The sequence below is a fragment of the Vigna unguiculata genome, chromosome 10 (genome assembly GCF_004118075.2).
Source record: "Vigna unguiculata cultivar IT97K-499-35 chromosome 10, ASM411807v1, whole genome shotgun sequence".
Taxonomy (NCBI): Eukaryota; Viridiplantae; Streptophyta; class Magnoliopsida; order Fabales; family Fabaceae; genus Vigna; species Vigna unguiculata.
In genome coordinates this window covers 22,971,262-22,982,742 of record NC_040288.1, presented here as the reverse complement: position 1 = coordinate 22,982,742, position 11,481 = coordinate 22,971,262, and the positions used below count along the sequence as shown (strand labels likewise).

General features: G+C 31.8%; 1 protein-coding gene across 1 annotated transcript; it reads left to right on the top strand.

Annotated features, from left to right (window-relative positions):
* Positions 1–8,040: 8,040 nt before the first annotated feature.
* On the top strand, positions 8,041–10,779 carry LOC114165412. Its single transcript, XM_028050049.1, has 4 exons — positions 8,041–8,479; positions 8,585–8,856; positions 8,944–9,102; positions 9,934–10,779. The coding sequence occupies exons 1-4, from the start codon at positions 8,041–8,043 to the stop codon at positions 10,777–10,779; spliced, it is 1,716 nt and encodes a 571-aa protein (XP_027905850.1).
* Positions 10,780–11,481: the final 702 nt, after the last annotated feature.

Below are 11,481 nucleotides of genomic sequence, written 5' to 3'. Positions count from 1 at the left end.
ACAAACTTTATGCCACCAAGTATTGGCGTACTCCAAAAAACCTAAAATTACTAGATCAACTTGTGTTTGATCCTTTACATGATTTTCAATGAAAATTTGATCAACTTTAGCTTCCCAATCAAGGAAGATTTTGGGATCACTTCCACCATAGAACTTAGGAATCTTTGGAGTTTGCTTCTCTTGTGATGGGTTGCACCTAGAATGCCCTCTTTTCCTAGGCTCTCTTTCTTTCTCCCTAGCTTCAAGTCTTTGAATGTGCTCTTGGATTCTTAGGTCACTTTGCTCCTTTTCTTTTCTCAATTGTTCAAAGGCCTCCTTCCTAGACAACTCCAAATCCTGAAGCAATCTCATCAATGTATTGTTTTTGTTTGGTGTAGGTGCATTTGATAAACTTGCCATGATTTCTACAACTAAAACACTCAAATCCGAGACAAAATAAATGGATTAGAGGTTAGAAAACATGAAAACCGAGACCAAATCCAACCCAAAATGTAACCCAAGTGTTTAGATCACTCTCCCAATGTAACAAGGCAAGGCTAGCACTCAAAATCCACCAAAGGAGTAAAGCAAACACTTTTAAAAACTTGTTCAAAACCTTTCAAATGCAATACAACTGATTCGGCCACAACATCCCAAGAGTTTCAAGAAAAGAAAACTACTAAGACAAAACAAAGAACACCTAGTGACAAGCAAGAAAAGCACAAAAACAAGAAAGTTTAACTTCTAAGGAAATTTTGTTTTTTAAAGACAAAACTTGAACAAGACTAAAGCAATGAAAAACACTTTTAAGGACTCTATGGAAAGCATTTGAACAAGCCAAGATTATACCTCAAATTATGCATACACCAAGAAAGATCATAACCAAGTTAAAGCATGGAACTAATTTGCCAATATCACCCAAAATCCAAGTATAAAATTTGGTAGCATAACACCTAGTAAAAATGGCCAAATGGATTCACCAAGCAACACATTAGCTCTCTTCCAAACTGTTTTTGGTCATGAAAATAATTTTTCTTTTCAAAACTAGGTACTTAAGATGATGAGAAGGATATTTTAGGGTGTCTTGAACACTTAGTTCCTTAAAAATTAGGTCAAAATCAATTTCAAGGAGCATGCTACAACAAAAGACATAGATCTCATGCAATAGCTCAAATACTTAGAAACAAGAATAAGAAAACTCAAAGAAGCATATGACATATGACTCAAGCAAAAGTTAGACACATTTAAAGACTCAACATGACATACACAAAGACACAAACATGTAGCTATCATGCATTTAAACTCATGGATTTGAGGCTCAAAGAGTAAGCATCAAAAGACATGTTATCCAACCACATTTAGGAGCAAAAGAGTCACAAAACCGAAGCCAAAATTGCCATAACATAACCTGAAAACGTTGTTTTTCGTATTCTCGGCAGCTTTGACCTTTGCTCACTCATTTGATCATAACTCTCTCCACAGAACTCCAAATGCGTTAATTCTTTTTTTGTTGGAAACTAGACTCATAGAGCTTTCTTTTGATATAAAAAACGTTACTTTTGGACCACTGAGCTAGCTGCAGTATTTTTTTTCAAAAACGCACAGGTTGCTGCCAGCACTGTTTTTATGTGGACCATTCAAAGATAGCTACACAAGACAAGGTTAGAACATGAAAACACCATATTCAAGGACAACCAAAGCTCTAGATACCAAATGATGAAGGATTATGTTGTTTTCTTTTAAGATTATTGAATATGGTGTGAGTTGATTAAGAAAGCTAAGTGAAATCCCCACTGGACATTAAGATAGCAAGCTATCTAGATGTGAAGGTTCCTTTCACAAAGCTCAAGAGAAGAAGATGATGGATTGATTCAAAACAAAAAGGAAATGGAAAGCACATAAACCATAGAAAACCAAGAACAATTAAAGGAAGAAGAAAACATAAAATGGAAAGGAAAGAAATGGTAAAAATGTGAGAAGCACGCCACTACAAGGCTAGGCTAGAAGCCATGGCAACCTTGAAGATGAGTGGATGTGTGCCGCCACTTGCTATGCAAGATAAGGCTTAAAAGTATTCACTCCCAAGGGAGGAAACTCTCACAAATGGTTGAGACACGAGAATGTTTTTACTTCAAAATGTTCAACTCTTTTACATGTCTAGGAGCACCCCTTATATAGAAGAGTTTAGGGGCCTCTAAGCAAATAAAAGATACCTAAGGATGTCTCTACAAAAACCTAACCCTAGCTTCTAGAAACTAGGTCAAATAAGGTTACAAAAACAAAAGAGCTAACTATGGTGTGTGCAAGGCTAATTTCGTTCTAGCACAAAAGGAGACAAAGAATGTGTCTCATATGTCTCCAAAAAGTGGCCAAAGTGTGCAAAAAACAAAGGAGACCAAAGGTACATAGGTACACTTGTTTTATGCCTTTTACTTTATGCTTTATGCCTTTGATTTACTCTCTCCTCCACATCATTTATGCTCCCCAATCACCATACGCCACCTAGCATTGCTTTCTTACTCCTAATTAACCTACAAAGCAAATAAACATAGATTAACATGTTGGCTTAAGTCAAGTCAACTATAGTCAACAAGTCAAACCTAGTCAAAGGTCAACAAGTCAACTAAAGTTGATTCAACTAAGTCAACTTAAGGAATCAAAAATAACAAACACAAATGAAAGGATGAAGGATTAATGAACTTCCTTTCTAAACATGCTTAGTCTTCTTAAGCATGTGCCTTCATCCTTGGTTGGGGTCAATCCTTCATCACCTCCAAAATTATTGGTCAAGATCCGTCACGGATTATTATTATCAACTATAATTAATAATCATTATTACTATCAACTATAAATATTGAAATCATTATTATTATTTATAATTATTTCTATTATTATAGTACTAATATTATTATATTATTATTATTATATTATTATTATTATTATTATTATTATTAAGAATTATAATTATTATAATAGTTATTATTATTATTATTTTTATTATTATTATTATCAACTATAATTAATAATCATTATTACTATCAACTATAAATATTGAAATCATTATTATTATTTATAATTATTTCTATTATTATAGTACTAATATTATTATATTATTATTATTATATTATTATTATTATTATTATTATTATTATTATTAAGAACTATAATTATTATAATAGTTATTATTATTATTATTATTTTTATTATTATTGTTAGATACACATTTTTAGGGATGTCAACAGGGCGGGTAGGGTACGGGTAGTAGTTCCCACATACTGGATAAATATTCGTCCCGTACTCGTACCCATATCCGTCGGGTACCCGCCTATTTTTTTTATATCCGTAGGTATCCACGGGTACCCGCGGATATTTACAAAATTATTTAAGAAACAAATATTTAATCATAAATTCAAATAAAATAAAATACATCACTATCATAAATTTTAAATAAAGTTCAAATAAACTCAAGTTCATACAAGTCCAAATAATTATAAAAATAAATATGAAGTGACCTTCAACACAATGAAAATTCTTTAATTAGTGCTTTGATCAATAAACTCACTTTCTCCGATTGATTTTTGAAAAATAAACAAAATAAAAAAATAATAAAACTCAACTATCACGTGTTAAGTATTCTTATTTTGATTCCATCATTTGACAACAAACATACCATAAACGTCACTGTCTATATAGGGTTTGATGTATATGCCCAATTTCAAAGAAAGGAAAGAGAATAATGTCAAGGGGTGTACCTAGAAGAAGACAATGTACCAATACTTGAAGTTGGAAGAATGAAGACGGAAGAGGAGACAAAATGTGCAACTTAGAAAAAATTAGGTCAGAATGTTTTTTACTAATATATATATATATATATATATATATGGGTATTTTTATGAATTAAAGTTTAGCGGGTACGGGTATCCACAGGTACGGATACTATGATACCTATACCCGCCCTGTTAACATGTAATTTGTACCCATGGATATCCATTTTTAATATTCGTTTCCTACCGTTGCGGATACCTGCGGGTACATATTTTTTTGACATCCCTACACATTTTACTTTTACTTAATATGTAGGAATCATGTTTCAATTACTTATCATTTTTATTTGTTTTGTTGTTCATTTATCTTTTCATTTGAACAATTATTTCAATTCAAACAAATAGTTACTAAAATTAGTAAAATAATAAAACTGAAAAATAATTTTTTTATTATAAATAATTATTTAAATTTAAAATATAATAATTAAGAGGATAAAATTTATAAAATAAAAAGGACACCAAAGATATTTATCTCTTTATATATGTAGTTGTATTAATATTAATATTAATATTATTATTAGTAGTAGTATTAATATGTTTTTTATCACTACACGATATTATTATAGTGATATTATTATTATTATTATTATTATTATTATTATTATTATAGTTAGACACATATTTTACTTTTATTTACTACGGGATCATATTACAATTACTTGCTCTTTTTATTTATTTTGTTATTCATTTTATCTCTATGTCTTGGTATTTTTTGAATTGAAAAAAAAATAGTTACTAAAATTTGTAGAATAATAAAACTCACAAATAATTTTTTATTATGAATAATTATTTAAATTTAATAAATAATAATTAAGAGGATAAAAATGTAAAAACAAAAAAAGGACATAAAAAATGTATATCTCTTTACATATTTAGTTAGTGTATTGTTATTATTATTATTATTACTATTATTATTATTATTATTATCACTACGAGATATTATTATAATGGTATTATTATTATTATTATCACTAAAGGATATTATTATTATAATGGTATTATTATTATTATTATAGTTAGACACACATCTTAATTTTATTTACTACGAGATCATATCTCAATTAGTTGTCCTTCTTAATTATTTTGTTGTTGTTGTTGTTGTATATATCTTTATATGTAATTATAGATTATTAGTATGTCAACATTAGCCTTGGTATTTGCATTGACATCAATATTTATAAGATAAACATTATTATTATTATTATTATCATTTGTTTGTTATTATTAGTATCATTATTATGTTTATTATTCATATTATTACTATTTATAGTGATGTTATTAGTATAAGTCCTTTTTGTAATTATAAAATTTTTTATTATACTAAATACTTTTGCTAAATAGATTTTTAATCTTTTAAAATTTTATAATTTATAATTTATATTAATATTATTATTATTTTAATGGTTAAATAAATATAATAACAATTATATTATTATTCTAAATGTATTTGAAATAAATAAAAAAATGTGCATACACGCACAGGTCATATACTATTATAATTATTTTGTAAAATCAATTAACTACACCATATTGTGATATTAATTTTATTTATTATATTTAAAACTGAATTTACAAATTCATTTCATTGATAATAACATTTACAACAATATAACCCAATTTTCATGATATTTATTATTTTATTTTTATATTATTGTTATTATTATCAATTATAACTCTAATTATAGTTATTATTATTATTATTATTATTATTATTAATATTATTATTATCAGCTTTAATTATAATAATAATAATAATAATAATAATACTTCTATTATAATAATAATAATAATCTATAATAATAATAATAATCATAGATAGTAATTATTATTATTATTATTATTATAATTAACTACAATTATTTCTATTATTATATTACTATTATTATTATTACTAACGTACACACAGGTGCTATCGCGCCTGTGTACGAATTTTTAAAATATACGTGATATTATAGTAAGTGATGATAATGTAATGTTATTAAGTTATAATATATAAAATAAAATTATATTTATTACAAATAAAGTGAAATATATCATAAAAGATAAGAGAATAACTGTTGATAAACAGAGAAAAAGAGAAAAGCAGGGATAGACGATTTTATAAAAAAGTTTGTAAAAGTAACAGTCAATTTTCAAAAATTTTATAAATAATTATATTTTAAAGGGTAAATTTGGTATTTGAAATGTGGACACAAAAGAGAGAATCTCTTTATATATTGTTATAAATTATTATTATTATTATTAATTAGAACTATAATTATTATAATAGTTATTATTATTATTATTATTGTTTTTATTATTATGTTTACATACACATTTTAGTTTTACTTACTATCTATGAATCATCTTGTAGTTACTTGACCCTTTTATTTGTTTTGTTGTTTATTTATTTATCTCTTTATATATGTAGTTGTATTATTATTTGTTGGTAGGGGGACTTAATTCACCTGTGAATAAAGCATGGTTTTGATGATGTCTGTTGTATTAGAGTAGAACATAGACTCGGTCTAGTTAGGTCGTGTATTAGGCTAGCAGTTTATCCTTATCAATTGTATGTTAGGCTTACTTTGGACCTTTACACTCTTGCTGGTGCAAACATGAATGGCTAGCTCTTTAACTAATGGATTAGTTGAGTATGGTACTAAGAAAGTGAAAATATACTCATGATAATCGATTAGGTAAATTGCTAATCAATTAGTGACAACAGAAATCTCTGTATAAAAGCTGGTTTTAGAATCTGTTTTGGGTCTGGAAAATTGATAGATCACGCAGTTTTCCATCTGAGAGAGAGCCTTCTGAGAGTCACAACGTTTCTGAACATTCTGGAAGATCACTCAAGTGAAGATCCAAGAAGATTGATAGTTGATTCTACCATGATGGGTCTTGCTTGAATCAAGGAGCATATTGTCAAATCTGCACAACATAGGTGTATTCGTTTCTTGATTTTGTTTATTGTATTTCTGATTACAGTGCTTTAGTGTGTGAAGTGTAGGCCTAGGTGCAATTGCGTGGATGCATTGCTCCTAGGGGGAGTTCTTGATTGGTAAATCAAGTTCTTGGGTTTTAGGGTCTAGAATTATATAGGTGTGCTTGTAATTCTTGGATCCTATCTGTGTTAGTGGAATCCTCTTAAGTGAGTTACTTAGGAGAAGACTTGATGTAGATTCATCTTGAATCGAACCAGTATAAATTGTTGTGTATTGTTTCTTTCTCTTCTCTCATAATCTTTCTTGATTGAGTTAAAACAGTCCATTAACCCAGAATTGTGAAATTGATTAATTGAGCTTTAAAACCTAACGATTTATTCAAGATTCATCTTAAACCAGACAAAAGCCTATTAATCAATTCAGATCCCTTTGTGGTTAAGATAATTAGACAGATATGTTTTTAACAATTGGCACTAGAGCTGGTTAATCGCACGCTAATAGATTAGAAAGATCCTGTTATGTCTAATACATCTCAAACCTTTGCTGAAGGGGCATCCATTAACAGGCCCCCTCTGTTTGCTGGGGAAAACTATCCCTTCTGGAAAATTCGAATGAAAATCTTTCTTGAATCGGTAGACAAAGGGGTATGGGATGCAGTGGTAAATGGACCTTTTAAACCAATTAAAATAGTGGATGGAGAGACTTTTCCCAAAGAATTCTCACAATGGACCCCTGATGAGAATAAGAGGGTACATTATGATGTTAGAGCCAAGAATATTATATATTCTGCACTAACATTGGATGAATTTTATAGGGTCTCAGTGTGTGAATCAGCCAAAGAGATGTGGGACGTTTTGGAAGTCACCCATGAGGGCACAAATGAGGTTAAAAGAGCTAGGAAAAATACTCTTATTCAAGAGTATGAAATGTTCAGAATGAAGACTGGGGAAAGCATATGTGATGTACAAAAGAGATTTACACATATAGTAAATAAACTCCTAGCTCTTGGCAAAATCTGTGATAAGGAAGAGCTCAACATCAAGTTCTTGAAGAGTTTAAACATGACATGGCAACCCAAAGTCACTGCTATTCCAGAATCCAAAGACCTCACTAGCATGAACATAGCCACACTCTTTGGAAAGCTGAGAGAACACGAACTAGAACTTGGGAGACTCAAGGCAGAAGAGGATGGAGAAAAAAGGCACACAATAGCCTTGAAGAGTGCAGTAAAATCTGCAGCAAAATAGAAGAAAGTAGATTCTGCAGATGACTCCAATGATGGAAACTCTGATAGTGAAGCCTTGAGCTTAATGGTGAAAAAGTTCTCAAAATTTCTGAAGTATAAGAATAAAACTAATAACAGTCATGCAGGAAACAAGAAGCAGTCCATATATGGAGCTCAAACCTGCTATGAGTGTGGCAAGACAGGACACATCAAAGCAGATTGCCTTGTGCTGAAGATGAAGCAGAAACTGGAAGAGAAAAATGAGGCAGAGAAGCACCTGAAGAAAAAGAAAGCCTACATTGCCTGGGAAGAAAATGATTCCAGCACATCTAGTGAATCTGATGACAACACTGAAGAGGAAAATGATTTGTGTCTGATGGCTAAAGCAGAATCATCCATTAAAGCAGAACCATCCAAAAATGACTACTATGAATTGCTTGATGCCTTAAATGAACTGCATAAGGAAGCTACAAAACTACAAAAGTCAAATAACAAACGTAAAGGAGAGATTAAGTGGCTGGAGGGTAGGATAAAACAATTAGAAGAGGAAAATGAGAATCTAACAACTTGCTTGGAAAAATTAGAATAATCTGAAAAACACTCCAGGTCTAGATGTACGTACTTTCCAGGACAGCTAGAGAAGATAGAGTACTTAATGAAAACCCTATCAAAATTCACTCTAGGAAGATCCAACCTAGATGCTGTTTTAGGATCCCAAAGGAGTGTGCCGAATAAAGAGGAAATTGGTTATAGTGGCAACCCTAATCGATTATCGTGCAGGAATTTTCTTAACATCAGTAAACCATCCTCCATTATCTGCACCTATTGTTCTGAATCTGGTCACTTTTCTACTTCCTGTTACTTTAAAAATAGTGGGGTTCCTAGAGGAAAATTCAAATGGGTGCCCAAAAGAACTGCAACACAGTCTAACACAAGAGGACCCAAGTTTGTTTGGGTACCTACTTCATCAAAATAATCTGTTTTGTAGGAAAATGCTGAAGCTAAGGAGTCAATGTGGTATCTGGACAGTGACTGCTCTAGACACATGATAGGTGATAGCTCGAAATTCAGCAAAATTTCACACAAAGTAAGTGGACATGTCACATATGGTGACAACAACAGAGGTAAAATTCTTGGATCTAGTAAGGTAAGGTCATCATCAGCTGTGGAAATTGAGAATGTTTTGTTAATGGATGGACTCAAGCATAATTTACTTAGCATTAGCCAACTGTGTGATAAGAATCTGAAAGTAACCTTTGAAGCACATCATTGTTTAATCTGTCATGCATCCACAAATGAACTAGTATTTGTGGGAAAAAGGATTCAGAACATATACATGGTGGACTTTGAAAACATTTCTTTTTATTCAATTACTTGCCTATTTGCTAAAAATGATGAACCTTGGATCTGGCATAAAAGACTTGCACACATACATATGGGTCACCTAAATAAGCTTGTGTCAAAGCAGTTAGTCACTGGTTTGCCTGATATAAAGTTTAAGTCAGATAAGTTGTGTGACGCATGCCAAAAAGGTAAACAAGTAAAGACATCCTTTAAGTTAAAACAACATATCTCCACCTCTAATCCATTAGAACTAATACATATGGACCTGTTTGGACCTTCTAGAACCAGAAGCTTAGGAGGAAATTATTATGCCCTTGTTCTTGTGGATGACTATTCTCGTTTTACTTGGACCTTCTTTATCTCATCTAAGAGTGACACCTTCTTAGTTTTTAGGAAATTTGCCAAAATTGTTGAAAATGAGAAAGATTTGAAAATCAAATCCATTCGAAGTGATCATGGGGGTGAGTTTCAAAATGAATCTTTTGAAAAGTTTTATGAACATCACGGTATCTCACATAATTTCTCAGCCCCTAGAACGCCACAACAAAATGGTGTGGTTGAGAGAAAAAATTGATCTTTGAAAGAGTTGGCAAGAACAATGCTCAACGACAACTCTTTACCAAAATACTTTTAGGCAGATGCTGTAAGTACAGCTTGCCACGTGCTGAACAGAGCTTTAATCAGGCCTGTTTTGAAACTTACACCCTACGAGATCTTCAAAGGTAGAAAACCTAATATATCTTATTTCAAAGCCTTTGGTTGCAAGTGTTTCATACTAAATAATGGTAAATCCAATCTTGGCAAGTTTGGTCCTAAGGCTGATGAAGGCATCTTCTTAGGTTACTCCTCCACTAGTAAAGCCTATCGAGTCTATAAAAAACGAACATTAACTATAGAGGAATTCATTCATGTTGCATTTGATGAGAATATTGATAATCATGTTGCTAATTCCTCTGGTCCAAGAAATAGTGCAGAATTAAATGACACAGGTGCAGATTTAACACAACCTGAGCCTGTAGCAGCAGCAGATTCATCACCTGGAGCAGTTGAGACTTCGACCTCTGCAGCAGATTTACCCGCTAACTGGATAGTGCCTAAAAATATGTCTCTTGACAATATCATAGAGGATATCTCTAAAGGTGTTTCCACCCGCAGGCAGCTAGGCCAATTTTGTCTAAATGTAGCCTTTGTCTCTCAACTTGAGCCAAAATCAGTGAGTGATGCTCTCAAGGATGAACACTGGTTTCTAGCAATGCAGGACGAATTGGATCAATTCAAGAGAAATGATGTATGGGATCTTGTTCCAAGAACTCAATCTCAGCAAATCATAGGCACGAAGTGGGTCTTTCACAACAAGCTGGATGATTCTGGTGTGATTATCAAGAATAAAGCTAGATGGGTAGCCAAAGGGTACTGTCAAGAAGAAGGGATTGATTATGATGAGACCTATGCTCCTATAGCACGACTTGAGGCCTTCTGAATCCTCCTTGCCATTTCATCCTTACTATAATTCAAGCTCTTCCAAATGGATGTGAAGAGTTCTTTCCTAAATGGCTTTATTAAGGAAGAAGTCTATGTGGCACAGCCCCCTGGATTCATAGATTATGAGTTTCTAGATCATGTGTATAAGCTAAAAAAGGCACTCTATGGACTTAAGCAAGCTCCTCACTCATGGTATGAAAGGCTAAGTGAATTCTTGATTCAAAACGGATTTTGAAGAGGGCAGGTGGACTCTACACTCTTCACTAAGAAAGCTAAAAATGATCTACTATTTGTTCAAATCTACGTGGATGACATCATTTTTGGTTCAACAAATACTCTTCTATGCAAAGAATTCTCCAAAAACATGCAAGATGAGTTTGAAATGTCCATGATGGGGGAGCTGCACTTCTTTTTAGGGCTCCAAATTAAACAAGGACAACATGGACTCTTTATCCATCAATCTAAATACTGCACTGAGCTACTGAAAAAATTTCACATGGAAGCTTGCAAGGAATCATCAACTCCTATGGCTACAAATTGCTATCTAGACATTGATGAAACATGGTTTGTAGTGGATCAGACTAAATATCGTGGCATGATAGGATCACTTCTCTATTTCACAGCTAGCCGTCCAGATATTATGCACAATGTGTGTGTGTATGTGCCAGATTCCAGTCCTGCCCCAAAGAATCTCACCTAA

Coding starts and splice junctions, on each gene's coding strand:
- LOC114165412 (XM_028050049.1), top strand. CDS start 8,041: ATGGTGAAAAAGTTCTCAAAATTTCTGAAGTATAAGAATAAAACTAAT. Junction 8,480..8,584: donor AGAGATTAAGTGGCTGGAGG/GTAGGATAAAAC, acceptor CGTACTTTCCAG/GACAGCTAGAGAAGATAGAG. Junction 9,103..9,933: donor AAATTCTTGGATCTAGTAAG/GTAAGGTCATCA, acceptor AAATACTTTTAG/GCAGATGCTGTAAGTACAGC.